Source organism: Hemibagrus wyckioides, linkage group LG29, assembly GCF_019097595.1.
Source record: "Hemibagrus wyckioides isolate EC202008001 linkage group LG29, SWU_Hwy_1.0, whole genome shotgun sequence".
NCBI lineage: Eukaryota > Metazoa > Chordata > Actinopteri > Siluriformes > Bagridae > Hemibagrus > Hemibagrus wyckioides.
Genome location: NC_080738.1, coordinates 3,105,310 through 3,131,118, shown reverse-complemented (window position 1 = coordinate 3,131,118; position 25,809 = coordinate 3,105,310). Strand labels below are relative to the sequence as shown.

Below are 25,809 nucleotides of genomic sequence, written 5' to 3'. Positions count from 1 at the left end.
ACGAAGCGCAAAAACTCTCACAGCGAGGTTTATAAAGCGTTGCTATGGTTACGCGATCCTGCCGCCATTTTGTGACATTCCGCTATAACGCGTGCGCTGTGTGTAAAATGGAGGAAGATTAGACCACCGCAAATAACACACACCAGAACAGGGTCATTTTTAACAAACTCATTTAACATCCAGGTGAAAGTGACCTCCGGTGGACAGAACCGGGATTGCTTTAAAAATGGCTGATTTTGTCAGAATGTGAATAAACATGACAGATTCTCATCACACACACACACAATTTTCTATAAGCAGTAATTACTCTGTATCTCTAACTGACCTTTTTTCCCTGCAGAAAACGACATCATGCAACAAGCAAACAAGGAACCCTTATTTCCTGCCCCCCTTATGAGGTGAGACTCTCTTTCATTCATATAGCACACATATTTACTGAACATTGATTGTAAGCAGTAACGTAAGGTTAATACGTGTGCACAGTAATCCAAATAAAGCAGATGTTTCAACATGTCTTGCAGCAAATACATGCAGAAGGAGAAACTGTTTCAGTTTATCCAGTGGAAAATACAGAAAAGTCTGAAGTGCATTAAAGTGGAAGACTATGTCTTCTGGCAGATAATGGAATTGTTCTGCCGTAAAAATGGAGTAAGTGTCGTAGTTCGTTAAGCTACATCCCCGATACCTACAATAGCCGTGATGGCTAACGTTATTTCTTTTACAGAAAGTGATGATGTGCGAAGTCGCAGCCATCCTCTTGAAAGGCTACGGCTTGCTCCGGAGGAAACTAGATAAAGTAAGCAGATCACACACACCAGTATCAGCATCTGTCTGTATGTGTCGGTGCAATTTTGCAGTGTTTTTGCCAGTATCCTGCTGACCATCATGACAATGTCTGCTACAGGTCAAAGACGCTCAGAGATGGAAGGAGTGGTGCCTTCCTCTGGCTCGACTTCTGTTCTCCGCTGCACCGGATGACGAGCACAGAGAGGCTGTGATTAAGATGGGAGATGATCTCGGTATGGATACACAATAATAGTATTTTTCTAGAATTATCATATCATGATGTGTCATGAATATAACTGCACTGTGACCTGATCCTCACATGTATCTGCAGCCTCCAGAAAACTGATCTACCCGGCGCATATCTGCTACGTGGTGGCGAAACTGGAGCTGGGGTCGCGTAGACACTTCCAGTTGATCGGATACTACAGGTATTGTACATGTGTGTGAGAGAGAGAGAGAGATGTTCTTCTCCAGACTCGCTACTGACACGTTGTTCTGTTTGTTCCAGTGTGCCATTTGGCTTGTCAGTCCTGGCTGAAGCTGTTATGAGAACTGAGATGTATGAATACGTGCTGTGGCTGACCTCAGGACAGGCCCAGCCAAGCTTCCAGGTTGGAATTTATCCATTTTTATTTTGTCATGGGCACTGATCAGTCAAAACTAACTAATAGACTGAGAATGAATGAATTTCTTGTCTCTCTTAGCTCTTCAAATTATGCCAGGCCACCAGGCTGGCCAATGATGATCTGGATCTATCAAATTTTTCTGCTGATGTCTTTGAATACTGTGAGGTCATCACTAGGGCAGTCATCGATTTCCCTGACAGAGTTACAAGGAGCTTTATTGAATGGCTTCTTTTGGTAAGTAAGATTATTCCTCATTGTGAAACAGTTTCTAGGTTTTAAATGCAAAGCATCGCCCTCATCACCAATCTACTTTCCTTGTCTGTCTTGTAGCTGTCTTGCAAACTGCAAAAAGACAATACAGAAGAACCTGAGTGGCTGCTAGAGCTCCGGCAGCTGCACAGAACTAAATTAGCAAACGCTAATGTCAGTGATGACCCAGAGCAGCACATGGCGTCTACCAGCCATGATGTGGTTTCTGAGATTCAGCAGTTGGAAGGTTGCTTGCTGAATGAGCCGATCCCTGAACTCCAGCCTCCGGAGCAGCTTGCTGAACTGGAAGGTACGTTACACTCCACCATGTGGGCAAAAACTAAACTGAACCTTATAAACTATTTGTATTGTGGAAGCTGTAAATACCAATTTGAAAAATGGGTAAATGATGTAAAAATAAAAATGATGTCCTGATCATTTCACATATTTTTGAAATCTATTTTTACTGTCAAGACTGTACTACTTTATTAGATACTCATATTGAAGTTCATGAGTATTTTACTATATTTAAAGACAGAATACCATAATAAGGATGCTCTAATATAATAACTTCAAATAAGAAGTCTCTTTATTCAGTTTTAATTAATTGAATTTTTGTCTGTTGAACAGCGGCGTTACGTCTGCGGTACATCAGGGGAAAGCTGCTGGGGAAGGGAGGCTTCGGTGAAGTCTATGCAGGAACCCGGATCGCCGATGGGAAAAAGGTAAACGTTCTCCCCTGTACACACTATATGTGTCTGTGCTCATTCCCTCTCCAAGATGTCAACTCATTAACGTGAACATAATTACTGAGAAACGTTTAGGAAAGGATCTAGGCCCTTGCTAATTACACGTGATATAATGCCTGTGGATTGGTACTGATTAAGAATGTTCTAATTATATCTTGTTTATGTTGACAGGTTGCCATAAAAGTTGTTGACAAGGACACCATCTTTAACAATACCATTATCATTGTAAGTAAATTTAATTAACTCACGAGAGATGCAGTAAAGACCACTGGTCTGTTTCATCATATAATATATTCATCTGAATATTGTTGGATTATTAGATAAATAAGACGCAAGAGCTTTTTTAACACTAGTATGGTGTTTCTGTTTGCACCACAGACAGTAAGGTGTCTGTAAACCGATGTTAGATGACAACATATTTCAGTATTGGGATGTTTATCTGTTGTAATTTTAGCCCGGGGAGACGGAGGAGCTGCCTGCAGAGGTGGCGCTAATGGTGATTGTGTCCAAGCCACCTGTCTGTAGCAACATTGTGGAGCTACTGGAATGGTTTGACATGGGCAATCGGATCGTCATGATCATGGAACGGCCCAGTCCCTGCATGGACCTCTGTGACTTCATTTTTCGTAATCGTTGTTGCGTATCTGAAGCACAGGCTCGATACATCATGGCGCAGGTGATTCGGGCGGCTCGTCACTGCTGTGACCGTGGAGTGTTACACCGTGACATCAAGGCGGAGAATATCATCATCAATCCCGACACTTTAGAAGTCAAACTGATTGACTTTGGCTGTGGGGAATTGCTGAAGGACACTCCCTACACAAATTTTACAGGTAATTACACGAAATAAAATCAAAGTGGAGAATATTTTTTTTAAAATGTTTTTGTGACATTGCTATCGGTGCTCTTTCTCTCTTTTGCACTCAGGCACTGACTATTTTATACCTCTTGAGTGGCTGGTCACTGGAAAGTACATGGGCGTTCCTGCTACCATCTGGGGTCTGGGCATATTTCTGTTTCAGTTGCTCAATGGAGAATTCCCCTTTAACACAGACTTTGACTATGCTATGGGGTACCTGGAATTAAGCCCTGACTTGTCTCAAGGTGAGCTGATGAAACATCACATGTACAGTAAAGCTGCAAAACTCAAAATTCTATTCTATTCTATTCTATTCTATTCTATTCTATTTCTCCCTTTGAATTTTTATCTCAACAGAGTGCTTGCAGCTACTAATGTGGTGCCTGGATTTCAACCCTGAAACAAGGCCAACTTTCGAGCACTTGGCCAGGCATGACTGGTTTACTGGAGGCAGTTCAGGACAGAGTCCAGGTTAGACAGCGAGGATTCAGTAGTTAATATGATCTGAGGTGTACTGTAATGCTGTAATAGTCTGGGAGATACAGAACTCAATAGTGATTCAGTACAGTCGACTTGCTTGTCAATTAAAATGTTTTCTCTCCTTTTCTATTCTAATATCTGTTTTGTTTTGCTTTGCAGATGCCTCCTGAAACCAAAGATCTCATAACACACTAACACACACACACACACACACACACACACACAGGTTAAAAATTGATCAATTTAATATATATAATAAATATATTAATAAGTAATAATTTAGATAAATAATAATATGTTAGTGACAAGCTAGTGTCCTCACAGAGATTGAGACGTTCACGTTCAAAAACCCCAAATCTCCATCCTCTCATTGTTAATGTTGATGCCGCTGTTTATTCTCACGATGAGAGCGAATGTGGTGATCATGAATGTAAGTTCATTTAAGAGGGACTCATATGGCGTCTAGGGTTTTCTGATATTGGGCTGGAAAATTGGAGGGGGGGGGTAATCTGTACATTTACTGTCACTGTACCTTCATAGTAGTAGCTGCCTGTAATTTCACAACAATGTGCAAGCTCCAAAAATGCCTAGCTGTCTTAGTGCTCCAGTGTTGAAGCACAAGATCATGCCATGGCAGATGCTCGGTGCTGTGGCTCTGGTTGTCTTTTCAATATTTTTCAGAACACCTCACTTCTGCGACAGCGACAGGTAAACCAGGATTCTGCTGGTGGACTCATTGACATCCCAGTCGGTCCAGTCGGAATTGGGGAAGTCGAACAGACCGTGTGGATCAGTGGAAGGCCGGACTGCAGAAGACCAGTACACTGTTCATCCTTGTGTTCCTGTGATGCTGTTGGTGTGTCCTACCTCAGATGTAAGTCCTGTGTGGGAGCTGCATGTGCTGGGTGGAGTTTACTGAAAACAGAAATGTATCACAGTTATGTAAGACTCTGATATTACACTTCAGTCCATTTTTCTTTTCTCTTATCAGCTCAGGAGTCTTCTGGACCCTAAAACCTGCCAGAGAGGCCTTGTATGAACTCGGATTTTCAGATTGACAAATAAAACACTGTGAACTGGAACCAGTCTCACCTGCAGTCTTATTAAACAGAGTTTACAAAAATATTTGTTAAAACTAGTCTCCATCACAGTTCAATGCACTGGTTATAACTGATTTCTTTGATTTCTTTCTCACCAACAATGATCATTTTTTGTTAGAAGAAACAGTATATGCTATAGATGTTTGAAGTTATATATGTAAACAGCTATATACATTCATTCCTGTCATTTTTACTGTCTTGAGGTTATGACGATAGTTATGTGGAGCTAGTTGTGTTTCCAAAACTAAAAGCCCACAAAGCCCCATCATCTCTAATCTGGCTTTTGCCTTTTTAAATGTAAGCATTTTTGGGTTATGAAATCTTCTACCCAAAACAGATATACTTCCTGAACTCATCTGAATACAAATCAAACACAAAAACATGGATTTAATTCAACTATCTATGAAATAAACAAAACATACAATTTTCATTTTTTTTCTCTTCTTTTCATGCTCTATTATTTACACAGGGTTAATAATTCTAGTGTTTGGCAGGTTGGTGTGGATTTATGGTAACTGAGGTTTAACTTGATTTTTTGCCAGTGAATGTGAACATAATAGCTCTGGGTCTCTATATTAAATATATCTAACGTGCATATTGTTCCTTCACCTTTTTTTCTCCAAGTTAAGATGATGCAGCTTAAAATAATCATCTCTTTTCCCATGTTTCTAGGTTGTTTTGCTTTTTTTGAATGTAAGCATTTGAGGTTATGATATTTTCCCCTAAATTGAAAAAAAAAAAAAAGTGTATTTAATTTTTTTACTATAAAAATTGCTAACATATCTGATACGTATGATTTAAATCTCTTATTTTCACCATGACGATCAGGTTAGACGAGCGATAGTGTTTACACAGCATTGATAAACAGCTGGAACTCAGCCAGGGGTCTGGACTCACAGTGACTGAGGTTTCATTGGTTTTTTGCCAGAAAAAATCTCAGAGTTTACTCAGTTAAAGGAAGAAAAACATCAGAAAGCTTATTCCCTTTGGGACAAAACAGTTCAAAAGGCCATTTTCTGAACAACTTGAATGGTTACATATGTGGACTTAAAATCATGAGATAATCGGGAAATCCTAAACAAACTGCACCTCGCACCCCAAAACCCTTCACCCCATCCCAAAAGGAAAAGAAAATGAAATAAACACATACATGCAGAATCTTCTTCTCCATCCAGCAGGTGCGTGTTAATGCTGTGCATGCTATTACTTTTGAACAGATTTGATTTGCTTTAGAAATTTGACTGTGATCTCATTGTCTAGAAAAAGGTTCTACTGGCCAAATACAGAGTCCCAGGCTTCAATATAAAACCTATATAAAATCTATATAAAAAGGTGCTTCTTTTTTATAGAAATGTATGGAGTTTCCAGCATCAGAGATTCTTTTAAACCAGGATTTCTTTAAAAGCAACACCTGCCAAATCCCATTCACTGATTGAATTCAACCCAAATCAATCAATTGTATCAGTATATAAACAAGGTGTTGACTATATTCACCACTCGGTAGGTCAAACTGAGTCCAGGCGGTCGGTTTGAATTCCAGTGTCTGTTAAATTCCAATACAGGCACATCTCATTCTGCATAATGGAATACTGAATAGATCACCTGAACCAAATAAAAACAACTGTTGTTGTCATCACTATCCTCTTCTAAATAGTACCTGCTGGATGGCAAAAACAGTGCTCAAAAGTATTTGGAGTCAAATAATAACTGTTGACCATACCAAAAGAGTTAAAAAGAAAAGTTTTGAGTGAGGGAAAGAAGGGTTTAATTCTGGCTTTACTGGCAGATGGATGCACCGTGCACTGTAAAAAAAAAAAAAAAAAAAAAAAACGTATATATTTTACGGTAAAATACTGGCAGCTGTGGTTGCCAGAATTTTACCGTAAATTGTATGGTGACACTGTTCACCACTTTACAGTATGCTTTATTAGCAACCGTAAATTTCACAGTTGAGAACTGTTTGTTTACAACAAATTACTGTTAAAAAACAGACAGAATGTAAACCTGTTTATGGTAAACCTGTGTAAAATAAATATACTGTAAACCTAATTACAGTCTTTCTATGATAAAAACCACAACACAACCATAAATCATATTACAGTATTTTATTGTAAAGTTCAAATTTACGGTAAATTACTGGCAGCTGTGGTTGCCAGAATTTTACCGTAAAAACAGTACAACACATAATGCATCACAGTTGGTTTGCCTAGATTTTCCTGTCAACAACCTTTTATGATTAATTACTAAATGAATAAGGTCCACTGTAAACCAAGGCACAAAAATATCATTGTCAGACTAAAGCAAGAAAACATGTACATATTCAGTGTTGTAAACAGTTTGAATTGATCAAATACCTTGTCCAGTACTCACAAATTAGTAATGAAATCTTGAAAAAACAGCACATGTCCATATGACGGATAATCCATGGTGAAAAACAAACATTATGTATCAGGGCTTACTTGCCCTGGTTGAACAAGAGGAATAAGTCACTGAGTCCAGACTTGTGTGAAGACATGGGATAGACTTGGACATGATGTTCGAGAAACTGGAAGCTACAGCATGTACGGTCACTAGTTCAGCTTGAGGACCTGCAGGTTGTCCACTGTGGGCTGATCTGATCCTCTCTGCAGCCAGAAAACATCCACAAAGCACGGGTTAGACTGATGCAGCGTTTAAGCCTGATGCCTACACAGAGATAAACAGCCTTCTAGTTGTCCAATAAGTGGTTCAAATATGTTCAACTTTGCTCCAATGAATTATACATTAATGAAGGCAATATTTATTAAATTAATTAAATAATTAATATAGTTTTGCAGGTTATTATTATTATTTTTTTATAACCGATGGTGTCAAGGAGAAAGTTCTCATTTCAGAAACATTTCATACAAGTCATCATAAGCATTTATTTTGTGTCTGTTGACATGAAGTCTAAACACAGTTGCCTCCACTGAAGCAATCAGTAATCGAATTTACTCCAACACTGACCAGTAACCAGTCAAATGTACAACCACTGACCAATATTTATCCTGGACAAGACCAGCGTCTGATCAAAAGGGATGATTTGTAGAACAGGAAAGAGATTGATGAGGTCCATTTCAAGAACGACTGCTGGCAGATGACAGCAACAAAGACAGTAAGAAATATATTGCCTTAATTGAAAGTAAAATCATCTCAAGCATCTCGATGTAGGTTGTAAACTACAATCAAATGTGAATGAATGAATGAATGAATGAATCAATCAATCAATCAATCACCCGGTAGAGGGCGTCCCACATACTGTACTGTTCTTCAGGCAGTCAAGCTTCAGGTCCAGCTCAGGCCCTTTGCTGTAAATCATCCCATCTCTCTCCAGTGTTTTTACTGCCACTGGCCAAAAAAACAAAAATGCCAAAAAGAGTTTAGAATCTCCCCATGTTCCTGGTCATCACAGCGGGCAGCACGTCGTTTCCTCCAAGTCTATAACCGCTCAGGAGTTTAAATGCATACATGAAATGTTGCAGAAGTGAAATACTTCGAATTCTTTTCATTTTAATAATTTGTTTAAAATAAAAAAAAATCAAAACTATGTTCCGTTCGCGCGCGCGCGCGACGCGACAAACGAGCGTGTTGGTCCGTAAAATTTTGAAAAGCACGTGACTTGAGGCTGAGCTCCGATTGGCTTATTTCAAATCGTCCTTGAACCCTCCCAGTGTCGTTAGCGAATCAGTGTTGTGTTTATATATTTGGCCTCATGTGATTGGAGCATTCTCAACGAGTCTCATTAGCACTCAGCAGATCGCCAGTTAAAAGCCGCCACTGATTGTGATTCTTCTCCATTCACCGGGTGGGAAACAACCTCGACTAAATTGAAAAATCTCAACATTTAAAAGATAATAGAGCATTTCACCTCACATTTCCTTAAATGAACTCGGGCTTTAATGGGCATTAAACGATAGATATCTACAAGGTATGTTTGTAACCATCTCCAAAACACTTAAATCAACAATGTGGTTCATTTCTGTGAAGCCTTGAAGTACAAGTTGCAGCAACACAAATAAACCTGGGCAAAATCAGAGCCAAATAAACACAACATAAACAAACACAAAACAACCACAAACACCCAAACAATTACAGCCTATAATCATTTTATTTGGATATCGCACATTAATTATCAGATTCAACCCATATTTAAACATATTTTAATTTAAAATCAACCTAATTTAACAAACACATTCCATATTTTTAACATCTTGTTTCTGTAGAAATGAAGGTATGTTTTTGCTGAATGGTGAATGGTTTTATATCGTAAATTTAAATAAACATATCAGCAAAATCTGTAATGTAGACAGAGTAATACCGCTGATTTTAGGGTAATTACTTGTTTATGAAGTTACAGCATTTTACCGGTAATTTTACCAAAATTTTCTATTTTCACAGTAAAAATGTGTATTTTTTACATATTAGGACAGTAAACATGAAAGTACATACTGTTTCTTTATTTACGGTAATTTGATGTATGTACTATGTACAATGGGCAAAAATCACTCTTCACTGACCAGGATGACTGCCAACTCATTCCAATGTTACTCAACCTCAAGTGACCTACAAAAAGAATAGCCAACAGCAGCTGGGGTGAAGTGCACAGCAAGCACAGTAAATAAACGCTCTAAATGATAATGTTTATTTGAATTTGGGAGAAATCAGTATCTTTTAGAATTAATCTGTTGTCAGTATCTTGTAGAAGAAAACACACATATTATTCAAACACATACCTATGAATAGAAAACTCAGAGAAACTGATCATTTTGCAGTGGTCTTGTTATTTTTTACAGAGCTGTGAAGTGAAGTAAGTAAATAAAATAAGTGAAATGGAATGGAGGTAGAAGCATGCTGTAACACTCTGTACCAGGCAGCGCCTGCTTGGTCTGATGCTGATGAGAAACAGAACAGCTCATTAATATCGGAACAACTCCTAAAAACAGAGTCATGGAAAAAGTATTAGGGTTAGAATTATTATTAGTAATTATCAATACTGCAAAAGGTTTACGAAACACTGCAAACATCAAGTATAGTGGGATGGGGCTTGTGTGGATTATCACCCCAAAGTTGATTATCCTGCCACCACAACAGTTCCTCTACTGGTTTATTGCTGGTTTATAAGTACAATGGATCATGTTTCTTTTAAAAATCCACATTACAGATGTTTGTACTCACACAACATCCATGCAAGAAAAATGAAAAAAATCTGTTATTTTCATCATCACTTGGCAGGTCGGATGAGCGATAACATTTACACAGCACTGATAAACACCTGGAATTCAGCATGTAGCTCTAGATTTACCCAAACCACCTCCATGCCCCATTCCAAGTAAAAGATGAAATAAATAAACACAGAATCTGGTTCCAGTAATAGCCGAGTGAGACACTCCCTCCTCTGATAACCTGCTATAAAAACTTGCTTTCTCTGTCTTCACGAGACAACACAAACATTTGTGCTTTTACATCCAGCAGGTGAGTGTTAATGAGCAGGAATAAGATTTTAGATGCAGTAAAAGTGTAAGTGCCAATTACATTTCACTGATTTATATTAATGTGCCCATTAGCACTAACTATCATTTCTATAACAGCAGCACATAGTGTTGGTGAATTATGGCATATAATCAAATTCATGTACTTGATAAGATGTTATTTATTATTTTATTATTGACTGGAAGGTCAGGAGGTAAATGTGTGATGTGTTTTTTTTTTCTCTGCAGTAAAACACCAAAATGGGCAAGGGGCAAAAAATCACCCTGGTCCTCATCTCAGTCATTTTCCTTGGCCAACTCTGCTGGACACAGGGAGGGAACACCATTCTAAATCATTACACTTCCACATATGGGCTGTTGTGTTATGATGCCTGCCACCTGCACAAAAAAGAATTCTACTGGTGCAACACTAAAAAGGGCTGGGATTACTGCTCGTTAAATTCAAACACTGATTATAAAGGCTTCCAGTGTAAAGATGACCATCCCTGTGACCTGCATGATAAAGAGTACTACTGGTGCTATAACCAGGCTGGGGACAGCAATTACTGTGGAATAGTGGCGCTAAGAACAGTGCTGTATAGAAGTTCGACTTATCAGAGCGAATGCAGGGATGAGTGTTCCTACGATGAGTCAAGGTTATACTACTGGTGCAACACAGCTAAAGGGTGGGACTACTGCTCTCCATCACCTGATGTCACGTACAAGAACGAGCCGTGCCGAGCCGATCACGGGTGTAACACTCATGGCTATGACTACTCCTGGTGCTGGACAGCCTCATCCTGGGACTACTGCGGTTTTACTGAGACCAGCGGGATTTACGGAACCCCCGGACGTCAGAAAAGACAACCTGAGGACAAAACTGTGATTAAACCAACCTAAGCTGTCAATTTGCAGACAATGATTTAACTTTTGAATTTCGGCTAATTGCTTGAAGCTGCAGAACCACAGCATGCTATTGCTTTTGAACAGATTTGAGTTACTTTAGATTTATAGAAATATGTAGATCCTGTTTAATGATACCTAGAACCACATCACTGAGAACGAGGCATGAGCTGATGATCAGTACACAGATTCCACTAAATCAAAGAGGAACATTTCATGTTTTAGCTTCAAGCAACAGAGAAATATACCGAATGATTATCAATAAATAAAAATCTTTTCTGTTGTTGTTGGCTATCTGCAAAGTATTGTTCAAAATGTACAATTTCTCAATCAGTCTTTTGCAATTAAACAAAATCAACCTCTATAGTTCTTATCTTCTTGAATGTGAGATTTTTTTTGTTGCTCCAGAGGAGTCTCGATTGTCAGCATCATTGTGCAAATTCCTTGCCCTTCTCTTATTTGTTAGCATGTAGAGCCATCCTATTAAAGTGGAAAAATCCCCTCCCACCCACACACATTCAATAGATTAGAAGAAATGATATCTTGTCTTTACCTCGAACCTTGTTTTCTTCTCCTCTTAATGAGTACATTATCTTTAGGTACTGATTAAGACGGTCAGAAAACACTTCTTTAAGATGTGGCACACTTTCATTGAACATGCTGACCATTTTAAATAATGCCCTATTATTGACTGTTCTTGGGGAACATAGTTGCGGGTTTGTTAAATGATATATAAATTGCAAACATCAATAAAATATTAAAACAAACATAAAAAAACACCAACACAAAGCATAATCTCCCATGTTTCCAATTTGTTCTGATTTTTTAAAATGTAAGCATTTTAGGTTATGATATTTTCCCCCTAAAATGAAAAAAATCTCTTATTTTCACCATAACATGGTAGATTGGACAAGTGATCATTGACACGGCGCTGATAAACTTGAATTTCTGCCAGAAAAATACAAAAAGCGCAGTTTAATTTTACTGAAGTTAAAGCAAGAAAAACATAAAAAAACTTCGTTCTGAAGCAATAAAAAGACAAAAGGCATTTTTCTGAACAACTTCATGTGTACATATGTGACTTTATTATTAACATCAGCAGGTCATAACCCCAAAGTCCTAAACCCCTCCCACCATCCCAAAAGAAAAAAATCTGAATAAACACCACAGAACCTGGTTCTAGGAATTTTCGAGTGACGCATGCTCTTCTGATAACCAGCTATAAAAAGAGCTCTTTCTCTATCTTCAGACAACACTAACATTTGTGCTTCTACATCAAGCAGGTGAGTGTTAATGAGCAGAAATGAGATTTTAGATGCAGTAAAAGTGTCATTCTAGATTCTTTTACCAGTTTAGGTTCTGAAAATATCCTGCAAAATATTTAGTTCTGACACGAGTTCAGCTGCAAATGACTGATTTATATTAATGCATTCGTCATCACTAACTATAGTTTCTATAGCAAAAGCTCATTCGCAGGGTTGGTGAATGGTGGCATGTAATCAAATTCATGTATTATTTGATATGATTAGAAGAAGTTATTTATTATTTACTAATATTTACAGTAAGGTCAGGAGGTGAATGTATGATGTAGGTAGGTTTTTTATTGATTTTTTTTTCTCTTCAGTAAAACACCAAAATGACCGAAGGACAAAAAATTGCCCCCATCCTCATTTCCATCATTTTCCTCAGCCAACTCTGCTGGACACAGCAGGAAGACTTTCAATACCATTACTCTTCCAAGTATGGGCTGTTGTGTTACGATGGCTGCCACCAGAATGGAAAGAGTTACTACTGGTGCAAAACTAGAAAGGGCTGGGATTACTGCTCGGTAAGGCAGAACACAGATTATAAAGGCAACGAGTGTAAAAGAGAACATCCTTGTGACCTGCATGATGAAGATTACCGCTGGTGCTATACAACGAATGGGGAGTGGGGTTACTGTGGAAGTGTGGAGCCAAAAAAAGTGAATAATAAACACTTGTATAAAAGTTCGACGTTTCAGATCGAGTGCAAGGACAGGTGTTCCTATGATAACTCAGAAGAGTTGTACGGGTGCAACACACATAAAGGGTGGGACTACTGCTCTCCATCACCTGATGTCACGTACAAGAACAAGCCGTGCCGATTCGATCATTCGTGTAGCTCCCATGGCTATAAGTACACCTGGTGCTGGACAGACACAGACTGGGGCTACTGTGGCATTATTGAGAAAAGCGAGATTTGTGATAGCGTGACACTTTCAAAGAGAGTATCTGATCATATAGAAGAGATATGTTTGCGCGATGACTTTAATGAAAAGATGACCATGCTGATGCTAGAGTGGGATCCTAAAGCCATAACAGAGGGAAGAAAATGGAGTAACGAAATGTCACAGATAATTTCACAGTGGGACAATGAATACCTAGACAGTGAAAGAAAGTCCAATGTCATCACCACAACAAACCTTCAGCTTGGCCTGCAGGGGTTGGTGCAAAGGAATAATGTGCAATATACTGTCCTTCAAATTCAGAGGAAAATGCAAGATCCACACAGAATAAGCCCCACAGTGGCCGAGGTGTACTTGCCAAAAGATGTCATTCCAGAAAAACACGTCCACCAGGCCATTATTGAGAGCTTCTGTAACCGTGCCAAGATTTATGTAAAAGTGAGCTCTGACAGCGGTTATCAAACTAATGCAGATTGTGTCCAAATCCCAAACTAAACAATTGATTCAGCCAATGTTCACTTAATCTAATAATTAAAACGAAATTTGCTTACACGACAATTAACATTTGAATTTCTGCTAGCTGCCTGAAGCTATAGAACCACAGCATGCTATTACTTTTGAACAGATTTGCTTTGCTTTAGAAAGAAATATGTAGATCGTGTGTAGTGTTACCTAGAACCACATCACTGAGAACGAGGCATGAGCTGAGGATCAGTACACAGATTCCACTGAATCAAAGAGGAACATTTTAAGTTTTTGCTTCTTGCAACAGAGAAATGTACTGAATGATTATCTATAAATAAAAATCTTTTTTCTTGTTCTAATGAATTTGTTGTCTACATCATTATTTCAATTCTAAAGTATAAATATTTTGTATATATATACATGCATTAATCATTCATCATTCCCACAAGGCAATTACATTTTAATGCTACCTTTTCCTAGAAAAAACAAACAAACAAAGAAACATGAAAAACTTTTGGACCAATTTTATTTAATTTTCTCATTTGCTCTGGAGAATCCAACACTAGGTGTCACTCTGTAAGAAGAAAATAATCAACAGTGGGGCTGTTGGATGGAGCATTTGTTTATGAGATACGGTTACGTTTGTGTGTATTTTTATCTCCGTCTTGAAGTTATGATGCAAAACAAACAACCAATAAAATCACAAAGCATAATCTTTTCTGCCATGTTTCTAGTTTGTTTGGCTGCTTCTTATTATTATTCTTTTTTTATGTAAGTGTATTAGGTTATTTTTCCCCAAAATGAGAAAAAGGTGTGTATTTAATTCTTTTACTGAAAAATTGCTGACACATGTGATACACATGATTTAAATCTCTTATTTTGACCGTGACAAGGCAGGTTGGACGAGTAATAGTATTTAGTAATAGTCTATTCATAGATGTAAAGAGCATGACCATGATGTGATGAGGTATTCGGTGAATAGGTCTGAATGGGAGAGTGTCCGGTAAAGAAAATACCTGTGGATACCGCTGGTGAGTGGGCTGGGTAACTCCACAAACCAGAACTGCACGGGAAGGTGGACAGGAAAAGATGTATTTCCTTAGATACCACTGTTCGGATATAGAACAGGTCTGCATGGTTAGGGATGTGAAGGGGCCCCCAGACTGACAGGTTAGTCAGTGTAAGGAGCGGGAAAGTCTTCTTGTGCGTGTAACTGTGTTGTTAAATGGCTGATGAGATACTTGAAGTTAAGTTATTTAGTTTATTTTTATTTAGCTAATTTTCAAACAAAGATTGGTATGAGAAAATTAAGTATGACAGTAAATAAACGAGCTCCATAAATAAGTCGACTCAGTGTGAATGATCAGCTCCAATGTTAGTTTGGAGACTGTATAATTGTGTGAGCTCATAATATAGAAGAGACTCTCCTTCTCAAAAAAAAAGAAAAGAAAAAGAGAAGAGAGTGTGAACCAATAGGTGTGAATAAGAGTGATTCCATGGACTGTTGGATTGGTTGCTTTTGGATTTTGCTTTATAGCTGTATAATTATACTGTATACACACACACATCATTCCCACATATACATAGACACAAATATTCATCAAACACACATACCACACAAACACATTACATCACACACACACACACACACACACACACACACACACAGGAGTGCCCCCTGGTGGGACTAACTGCAATTGCGGCAGGATGAAACAGATTGTGTAGATAGCTTACTTGTCTTATTGACTGATTAATTGATTGCTGATTTATTGTGATTATTTTTGAATATATACAACATGCTTGTTAGTAATAAAAGAATTAATTAGCTGAATAATTTCAGGTGTGAAATAGTGTGTAGGTGTGAATGTAATATGGATGATATTGATGGATAATTGATTATAATATTATACTTATCAAAATATTGATTAACAAAAGTGATCCATTACAAACAAGAAAGAATCTAGTGAAACCAAATTTTGCAAATAAACACCCAGCTGATATGGTCCACTGCAAAGAGAAACCCAGGGCCAGTCAGGGTGATATAATAAATAAAAGAAAGAGAATTCTGCCAGAGTTGTAATAGCAAAACATATGGACGCAGAAAAAGAAATAAAAAAATTCATGAAGAATTGGTATGACTGGACAAACAGAGAGGTGCAGTGGCCCACAATGGGAACATCTGGTGTGGAAAAATACAGTAAAATGAAATCCAGGATAGAATGCTGGGGAAAAATTAAAAAAGAAAACAGTGAAAAGATGAAGAGGAAAATGGAGATTGTAGAATGGTTTGAGAAAGAAGGATGAGAAAGGGCAGATAGGAAAAAGGAGACAGAAAAAGAAAAGAGTTACAGGGGAAGAGAAAATGCTGGAAATCAGTCAACAACGGGAGAATGGAAAGGAAGGAACATCCTCATCATGGGAGAAATGTGTGGAGCAAAGAAGGCCACCACCATACATTGAGACCACCCTACTAGGTTGAAAGGAATATACCCTGTACTTTCATGCGCAAAGGAAGTGGACTTGGAAATAGTATTGGGACAAATGAAGGGAATAATAAAAGAAACAGTAGCAGAAGAAGACAGCTACTCAGTGCTGCCTGAGGTGGACAGTCAGATATCAAGACAGAGACAGAGAAGCCCAGGAAGTAGAGAAAGCAGCAGTGATAATCTTTAGAATGGGAAAATGAGCTCCTCCAGAAATAAGAAGCATACTGGAACAGGGGAGGACTACACAATGTTGTGGGCCCTCTCCGGCTGTCCAGCCTACTTTGGCGATCTCACAGTACCTTTGAATTGACACAGACACCTTAATCTGCATGATATTAATCCGTTAAATGCTTACTCAATGTGCATCAGCAAATTAATAACAAAGTAACAAATAACAACAAGGTTGGAATAACAACCTAATAATATTACAACAAGGTTGGAATAAAATAGAGGGTTTATTAGACATAAGGTAAAATAACAGTTCAGCCACACAGGCCAGCCATCGCCTCCTCCACAGGACAAGTACTAGAGGAGACCCTTGGAGGCTCCTGAGGTGAAATGAGAGTGTAATCAGTGGGAGAAGTTGGGGGTGAATATATGGAAGAAGGTGGAAGTTCAGGCTCAGGAGTGGGCACTAGAGAAATAGGGGCAAAAGGAGTGTGTAAGGCCAAAGTATTACCCAGAGTACCCATCGGAGTACCTACCTACCCCAAAAGGCAGGCCAATGCCTAAAAGAGAACAGCGAGAGACTGGAGGTAGAGCCCCGTAATGAAGGAGGTCCTGGAACCCAGTGTGCTGGTGAAGGGATGGAGGAGAAATATGATGAAGGGGAAGCAAGGGCATCAGATTTGCTGGAAGAGGAGGAAGAGGAACAAGACACCCATAGAAACAGTAACAAGAGGTGTCACAAAGAAAAGCGGGTCACAAATGCACCCACAATGCCTACTCCCATCCAGCAGAGGGAAATCTTTCCTGAATTCTAGACTTTGAGGTCACAGGGTTCATTTCCAGGATTTTATGGACATTTAACCACGCTCATGCTATTATAGCGTGACATCGCTAGTTTATCTCGGTACCAAGCCGTGTATTTCTGATTCTATTTGCCTTTGTGTATGACCTGTTTTCACTTACTGGATTTTCGGTGTTTTGGATTTGCCCTTTTGAATTGCTTGCCTCACTGACTGTCTTTTCTGGTTACATTATTTTTCGGCCTGTTTACGTACTCTGCTTTTCTCTTACGATTTGGGGACCTCTGTTTGAATTATTAAAGTGGTTTGATCTGCACATGGATACTTCACCTACAATAGATCCAGCGGACCTTATTCAGCTACAAGCTATAGTAGTACAACAAGGCCAAGCAATTGAAGCTTACCAAGAACAAATCACTGTGCTCCAAAACACCAACATGCAGCTTCTTTGACTAACCCCACCAGAGCTAGGAGCAAACTGGTACACATGGCACTGCCAGATAAGTTTGATAGTACAGCTGATTGTTGAAAGGATTTCTCTGGCACTGCGCCATTTATTTTGTGCAGCAACCGTACACTCAGGTACGATCACCTTACTTTCAGGGTATGTTTTCAAGCACCCTTCTGGAGGCTGCAATATTTCTGTACAACTCATGCAACTGGGCTGCCAATTATGCAGTCAAATTCTGTACTCTCATGGGGCAAAACGGATAGAACGAACCAGCACTCAAGGCTATTTTCAGAGAAAGGCTGGTGCTACTTTAGCCTTGGTGCTATTGGTGGTTTGTGGCCTGGCCTGAAGAGCGAGACATAGAAGTTGGGACAGATATGGTAGGGTGGGGGTTTGATTGTGGGTGGTATCCTAAGGTGAGGCTGATGTTGACACCAAGCTGTTCACAAAAGGCTAGCTTAATGGTTAAGGTGCTGGACTACTGATGGGAAGGTTCTGAGATCAAATTCCAGCTCCCCCAAGCTGCCACTGCTTGGACCCTAAGTAAGGCCATTAACCCTCATTTGCACAAAATGCTATAAGTTGCTCTGTATAAGGGTGTCTACCAGACTCCAATTATCCGTAATGAGTGAAAAAAACCCAAAGTGGGGAATATCATAAACTTTATGTTCTCAGTGGTTGTCGCTTTGCTTCTGTAGTAGGAAAGAGGCTGTGGACAAGACATCTTACAAATGCTTTTTAAATTAACCCACGTTGTAGGATTCATTTTTGAAAAACTCAGGAATAAAATCTGTACATTTTCTGCCACTGGACCTCAATAGCAGCAGCCGCATGTAATTTGACAATAATTTGCAAGATTAAAAAATGCCTAGCTTTCTTAGTGCTCCACTGTTGAAGCAGAAGATCATGCTATGCGTGCTGCTGTGGAAGACGCCTGGACTATGGACCAGTGGAAGGCTGACCTGCAGTAGACCAGTACGCTGTTCATCCCTGTGTTCCTGTGATGCTGTTGATGTGTCCTACCTCAGATGCAAGTCCTGTGTGGGAGATGCATGTGCTGGGTGGAGTTTACTGAAAACAGAAATGTCACAGTTATGTAAGACATCAGGGGTTGAGCCTGAAACATCAGGGGCTAATTAGGGAGAGAGGGTAAGCAAGAATAACATGTTTTGTAAGGGCATTTTTATGTAATATTGTTTAATAAATTAACACAAATTGTATGCAACTTTAGAAAAGTTCATTCAATCTTTTTTTCTGACTCCTCCCATAAGTCTTTAATGAACTAAAAAAGGAGTTCATTAAATTCATTACATTTTTCTCACACAGGTATACCATGCAATATTATCTCTTTTACAGTTTGTGTGTGAAGCAGTGCTGTGTATTATTATTATTTTACAATAATCTATATTATACTTGCAACTCTTCTTATTTCATTTCTCATTTATGCTGGCACTATTGTATGTATTATTCTTTCTTTCTTTCTTTCTTTCTTTCTTTCTTTCTTTCTTTCTTTCTTTCTTTCTTTCTTTCTTTTTTTGCCTCTCTTCTCTTCTCTTCTCTTCTCTTCTCTTCTCTTCTCTTCTCTTCTCTTCTCTTCTCTTCTCTTCTCTTCTCTTCTCTTCTCTTCTCTTATTGTTCTCTCATCTCTCATTCCCTCATCTGTCCTGCTGCTTGTATCTTGTCTACTTCATGCTCTTGGTGACTTTTCTATCCTATTTCTTTGAGGGTGGAATCATCAGAGAGTATCTCCGAGACTGGACTTGAGCAAAACGGTCAGTTACCATACTAGTATTTAGGGATGCATGATATTTATCAGACAGAAAATCAATGGTAAATCAGTCAATCAGTCAGTCTGATTTATCCGAGATTCATCCGCTTTCCGAGTGCACGTGACTGCAGCTTTAACCTGTGTTGTGGTCATTAGATCATCACCTGTGAACATGTCTTCGCCGGTCTGGAAGTTTTTCTCGGTGGCAGCGGAGGACAATGCCATTGCTATTTGCAGCGCATGTTCAGCAAGGATTCTGAGAGGAGGTAAAAAGGGGTCAAGTTTTAACACAACAAATATTATATTTCACTCTCAGGGTCGTCATCGTGGTGAAGGTGTATTAAAAGAATATGAAGCAGCCGCGGCAGCAGCAGCTACTAGCGCTAGGTCTAAAACACGGAGCATGTGACTTAAGGTCTATATACCTTCCTCGTCCTCATGCACTAAAATGTTTGAATAGATGCATTTCTTTGTTATGCATGAAATACTTGAATATAAATTTGTTGTTAATTGCAGATAAACCATAGTTCTGTCATAGTTCTGTTAAACCCTTTCTGTTCTTATTATATTTCCTTACACAAAAAATAAAAACATCTGAAGAGTCAGGACTGATGTTTTCTATTACAGTTAGGCCAAAGCTACTAAAATATCAGTTTCATCAGTGCATCTTAGATTTTCTATTCTCCTGGGTTCACAAACTGCAGATTATACGAAAATTCTAATATAAAAGTATGAACTTATTGGTTATCGGTATCGGAATCAACCATGCGAAGGACTTAATTATCAGTTATCAGCATCAGTTTAAATTTTTCATATCGTGCATCCCTACTAGTATTTCTTTTATCAGCTGTGTTTACATTAAAAATTAAAAGTTAGGCTATTATCTGAATAATTGTCAGGAACAGCTGGACAGTTCCCTGCCAGGCCCAGAGAGGGCGCTGGCAGGTGAACCTTGGAAGCCTGCTTCTTTGTGTGTCTTTTGTTACGCCCTTCCTATGGTTCCTATCCTGATTGTCACCTGTATCCCATTAGCCCTAATGTCTACCCCTATAAATAGGGATCCTTGTGTTTGTGTCCTTGTCCATGATTGTTATCTGCACCGTGGTTTCTGTTGGGGTTTTGTTTGTTAAGTTCCATGTCCAAGCTAAGGTCTAGGTTTTGTTTTTTGTTAACCACGCCATGTCTCGTGTTACGTTTGTTTCCCTATGTCGTGTCTTAAACGTAATAAAAGCAGTGCTTCTCTAAATCCTGTGCATGGGTCTCATTACACCGTGTGCTGGCGTGTGCACACACACCACGGGCGTCTGGGGTCGAGCCCCGCATAGGGCGGGGGTCCCAGACGTTACAATAATAAGATTGTTGTGTTTTCTGACTGTTTTATCTTTACTGCTGTCCCGCTCAAGGGCTGTAAGTAGTGATGTGTCGTTCACGAACGACTCGTTCATTTTGAACGAATCTTTCCCATGACTCGAGAACATTGAGTCATCTCGGGGAGTGAATCATTCATTTTGTGTTGACTGCGCATGCGCAACATTGCATAAGCTCAGTAAACAGAAAAGATTCGTTCACCTTTCGAGTCTTCGGGTTCGATTCATTCGTTCATCATGTGACGGCCCCGTATGCTAAGGCAATGCAGTCTGAGCCGGAAACAGAAAAGATTCATTCACTTTTCGAGTCTTCGGGTTTGTACCGAGACATGACTGCTTTATTAGATACAGAAATGAGTTCATTCTCAAACATCCTTACAGTTTTTATACTCTTACTGTTACGTGATGCATTATAGCTTTTTATTTCTTACAGACTATAAATGTGTGAATATCTGTCATTATGGTTCATTTCTATGGTTCTAAATGTTTTAATAAAGAGTTGGTTAATGCTTTAAACTTCATTAGGGAAAATCTTTCTTTCTTTCTTTCATTCTTATTTATCTACTTACTTTTATTTTATTTATTAACTTACTGCTTATTTATTCTTTGTATTATTTATCTGAATAAACATCAGCTAACCCCGCAGTGTAGAAAATAGAAATGTATAAATTCATGCATAAATCTGAGTGTTGTTTTTAATCCATATGCAGTTATTTAATAATATAGAATCTGACCTAAACATAACCTTAATGTATGAAACTAATATTAATTATTCACATTAATAGTGTTATTTGCCTTTGTTATGCCCGTGCGTCATTTATGAGTTTATTAGTGATCAGTATTATACCAGCAAATGCACAATTGGTGGCAAAATAAACAACAATAGGTACTTTGTTTGCAGGTTTAGTTTATTTTAATAAGTAGTATTTGTTTACAGATAAAGACAGAACAGGCAAAATAGCATTTCCAAGTAAAATGTGGATTTATTTATTTATTTATTTTTAAAAAACCCTCACACACCACACATGTACTCAAAAAATATTGACTGACAGAATTATTATTTTTCAGAAAATGTTTATTGCACAAATTTTTTGATAATTTTATATCTTATAGTTTTATAATTTAATACCTTATAAAGTCAATAATACTAATGTAATATTGTATTTGTCATAAGATACTGAGACGGGAAGCATTCACATTACAGGAACGAACAACATGAATCCAAAGACTTGTTATATAAACTAATCTTTTCTGTTTCCGGCTCAGACTGCGGTGCCTTAGCCTATAAGGATGTCAGGTGAATGAGAGACTCGAACCCAAAGACTCGAAAGGTGAACTAGTCTTTTCTGTTTCCGGCTCAGACTGCGTTGCCTTAGCATACAGGGCTGTCAGGTGATGAACGAATGACTTGAACCCGAAGACTCGAAAGGTGAACTAATGTTTTCTGTTTCCGGCTCAGACTGCGGTGCCATACGGGGCTGTCAGGTGATGAACAAACTGATTCGAACCGAAGGCACGGGAGATTAATCATTCTGTTGAATATACAGGAGACGGCATGGCATAGCTTAGTTTAGGATGTTATGTGACAAAAGAACGAACGAATTGGACCCAAAAAATCTGGAGGTGAGGTGATGAAGTAGCAGACTGCATAGACTCAAGACACAGGTAAGATATTTCTTATAATATGACAGTTCTTTCTTATTCGAAATGTGATCAATATGTGCATGAGTAGATGTGTTAGGGAATTAACATGGAACATTTTAATTACATTCTGCTGAAGTGAACGAAATGAACGAAATGACTCGAAAAAAGATTCATTCATTTTGCTGAACGAGATTCAAAGAACCGAATCAGTAAAATGATCCGAACTTCCCATCACTAGCTGTAAGGTGTTTAGTCACGTGGTGTGAAAGCGGCACTGTGCAGACCAATAGGTGTTGGACATTAAAGTATCGCGAGAGCGGTTCTAGAGAATATTAGAGCCAACAATCTCGCGGTATTTTGGCCTGTGTGTGTGTGTGTGTGTGTGTGTGTGTGTGTGTGTGTGTGTGTGTGTGTGTGGAGAGAGATGTCGGTCAAAATCCCGTACAGTAAACGGCAACAGTGCTCAACTAAACCGATCAACATTTACTTAATTCCTCTACACTCCGGGGGCAAAATTCGGGGCTAGATTAAAATCATCCGGGGCTCGAGCCACGAATGAATAGCCCTAGTGACGCCCAAACTGCCCCTCCAACCATCCCAAAAGAAAAAAACTGAATAAAAAAAAAATAAAAATCTTCAGGAGACAACACTAACATTTGTGCTTCTACATCCAGCAGGTGAGTGTTAATGAGCAGAAATAAGATTTTAGATGCAGTAAAAGTGTCATTCTAGATGATCTTCCTTTACCAGTTCAGTAGGTAGTTTCAGTTCATTTACTATAACATCAGCTCACGATTAATGCGCTTGTTATCACTAACTATTGTTTCTATAGCAACAGATCACAGGGTTGGTGAATGGTGGCATGTAATCAAATTCATGAATTATTTGATATAATGAGAAGAATATATATATATATATATAGGGCCTTCTTTTAATTTTTACTTTTTCTTTGCAGTAAAACAACAAAATGGGCGAAGGACAAAAAATCACCCTGATCCTCATTGCAGTCATTTTCTCCGGCCACAGGAAGAAGACCTGAATCATTACACGTCCACATATGATCTGTTGTGTTACAATGCTTGTGACCAGAACAAAAAGGACTACTACTGGTGTAACACTAAAAAGGGCTGGGATTACTGCTCGTTAAAAAATAACACCAATTATAAAGGCATCGAGTGTAAAGATGACCATCCCTGTGGCCTGTATGGTAAACGTTACCACTGGTGCTATAACACGGCTGAGGGGTGGGGTTACTGTGGAAAAGTGAAGCCCAGAACAGTGAAATACAAACCACTGTATAAAAGTTCAATTTATCAGCGTGAATGCAGGGACGAGTGTTCCTATGATAAGTCAAAGTCATTCTACAGCTGCTACACAGATAAAGGGTGGGACTATTGCTCTCCATCACCTGATGTCACGTAAAAGAACAAGCCATGCCGACCCGATCACCACTGTCACACCCATGGCTATAAGTACACCTGGTGCAGGATAGACTCAGGCTGGGGCTAATGTGGCATTATTGAGGATACCGGGTTTTGTGGTCCCACCATACGTCGGAAGAGAGAAGCTCATCATTTACATGAGCTCTGTCTGTTTGACTGCTCAAAAAATAAGGCAACGAAGCTGAAGCCAAAGAGGGATCCTAAAGCAATAGCAGAGGGAAGAACATGGATTAAAGAGATAGCTCACAATTTCAAAATGGAACAACAGTTATCTGCACAATGACAGCATGTCAAATGTAATCACCACAAAAAACCTTCGCCTTGACCTGCAGGGGTTGGTGCTAAGGAATAAAGTCAGTTATTATGGCCTTCAAATTCAGTTGAACATGCATCGTCCAGAAAGAAAGAGCACCACAGTGGCCCAGGTGTTCTTGCCACAGGAAGTCATTCCAGAAAGACATGTCCATAGGGCCCTTAGCGAGAGCTTCTGCAACCATGCCAGGGTTTTTGTTGAAGTGATCTCTGTCAGTAGATCGAATATTAATCATGACTGTAACTTTATCTCAGAATAAGCTGCTGATTTGCAGGCACTGATCACCGAATATATAAAATGAAATTTGCTTATGCAACATTTGAATTTGTTTTAGCTGCAGAACCACAGCATGCTATTGCTTTGAACAGATTTTATTTGCTGTAGATTTAACTATGTGGAACTATGTAGATCCTGTTTAATGATACCTAGAACCACATCACTGAGAAAGGCATGAGCTGATGATCAGTACACAGATTATATTGAATCAAAGTGGAACATTCCATATTTTAGCTTCAAGCAACAGAGAAATGTACCGAATGATTATCTATAAATAAAAATGTTTTTTTGTTGTTGTTGCCTATCTGCAAAATATTGTTCGAAATGTACAATTTCTGTATCAGTCTTTTGCAGTGAAACAAAAATAGACTTCTATAGTCTAATCTTCGTGAATGTGAGAAATTTTTTTGGTTCTTGTATCTGACTTCAGGTCTAATGATGGCTATAGAGTTAGCATTAGCAAGAGTTGGCATAGAGAATTAGAATTAGCAAGAACTGTTGAGAAATTCCTTCACAAATAAAAAAAAAAAATAGCAAATTTAGATTAAAAGCATTAAGATCCCCAAGATGACCTGAAGTGCTCCTTTATACACAGGATGTCTGTGTATTTCATGTTTATTACATTTCACTGGCTCACATGGACATGTGACTATCCCTACTATTCGAATATCAATAATAACATGAGTAAAAAAATACAAAGTGTGGAATATCGGACACTTCATGCACTCAGTGGTTGTAGCTTTGCTTCCTTAGCAAGAAAAAGGTGTGAATTTTCAAAATGGCTGTGGACACACCAGTGTCTTACAAATGTTTTTAACATTAGCCCACATTGTAGGATTTACATTTTACATCATCTGCTATTAACAGAGAATCTCTTGTGGAATTATTTTTTGTTGCTCCAGAGGAGTCACGATTGTCAGCATCATTGTGCAAATTCCTTGCCTTCTCTTATTTGTTAGCATGTAGAGCCATCCTATTAAAGTGGAAAAATCCCCTCCCACCCACACACATTCAATAGATTAGAAGACATAATGTCTTGTCTTTACCTCGAACCTTGTTTTCTGATCCTCTTAATGAGTACATTATCTTTAGGTACTGATTAAGACGGTCAGAAAACACTTCTTTAAGATGTGGCACACTTTCATTGAACATATTGTCCATTTTAAATAATGCCCTATTATTGAC

At 38.6% G+C, this 25,809-nt stretch overlaps 3 protein-coding genes and 1 long non-coding RNA gene across 6 annotated transcripts; 3 read left to right on the top strand and 1 right to left on the bottom strand.

The window, feature by feature from the left end:
• The first annotated feature begins 116 nt into the window (after positions 1 to 116).
• LOC131349036 (PAS domain-containing serine/threonine-protein kinase-like) lies at positions 117 to 5,464 on the top strand. Of its 2 annotated transcripts, XM_058384347.1 has the most exons (16): positions 117 to 246; positions 341 to 398; positions 522 to 648; positions 725 to 796; positions 905 to 1,019; positions 1,118 to 1,214; positions 1,295 to 1,397; positions 1,491 to 1,646; positions 1,743 to 1,971; positions 2,292 to 2,386; positions 2,582 to 2,635; positions 2,865 to 3,243; positions 3,338 to 3,514; positions 3,627 to 3,740; positions 3,909 to 4,623; positions 4,741 to 5,464. In XM_058384347.1, the coding sequence occupies exons 2-15, from the start codon at positions 352 to 354 to the stop codon at positions 3,917 to 3,919; spliced, it is 1,776 nt and encodes a 591-aa protein (XP_058240330.1). In that variant the 5' UTR covers positions 117 to 246; positions 341 to 351; the 3' UTR covers positions 3,920 to 4,623; positions 4,741 to 5,464. The 2 variants fall into 2 exon arrangements, with proteins under 2 accessions (XP_058240330.1, XP_058240329.1); XM_058384346.1 differs by lacking the exon at positions 117 to 246 and having other exon boundaries at positions 260 to 398.
• Positions 5,465 to 7,046: 1,582 nt separating this feature from the next.
• LOC131348825 (uncharacterized) lies at positions 7,047 to 9,015 on the bottom strand. The gene is made up of 3 exons (XR_009203993.1): positions 8,104 to 9,015; positions 7,865 to 7,954; positions 7,047 to 7,473 (listed from the first exon to the last, which is right to left on the bottom strand). It is a non-coding gene; the product is annotated as an uncharacterized LOC131348825 (long non-coding RNA).
• Positions 9,016 to 10,184: 1,169 nt separating this feature from the next.
• Positions 10,185 to 11,602, top strand: LOC131348875 (uncharacterized). 2 transcript variants are annotated; one of them, XM_058384065.1, is made up of 2 exons: positions 10,185 to 10,339; positions 10,585 to 11,602. In XM_058384065.1, the coding sequence occupies exon 2, from the start codon at positions 10,597 to 10,599 to the stop codon at positions 11,233 to 11,235; it is 639 nt and encodes a 212-aa protein (XP_058240048.1). In that variant the 5' UTR covers positions 10,185 to 10,339; positions 10,585 to 10,596; the 3' UTR covers positions 11,236 to 11,602. The 2 variants fall into 2 exon arrangements, with proteins under 2 accessions (XP_058240048.1, XP_058240049.1); XM_058384066.1 differs by having other exon boundaries at positions 10,277 to 10,384.
• A 782-nt stretch (positions 11,603 to 12,384) lies between these two features.
• On the top strand, positions 12,385 to 14,272 carry LOC131348850 (uncharacterized). Its single transcript, XM_058384033.1, has 2 exons — positions 12,385 to 12,521; positions 12,863 to 14,272. The coding sequence occupies exon 2, from the start codon at positions 12,875 to 12,877 to the stop codon at positions 13,937 to 13,939; it is 1,065 nt and encodes a 354-aa protein (XP_058240016.1). The 5' UTR covers positions 12,385 to 12,521; positions 12,863 to 12,874; the 3' UTR covers positions 13,940 to 14,272.
• The last annotated feature ends 11,537 nt before the right edge of the window (positions 14,273 to 25,809 follow it).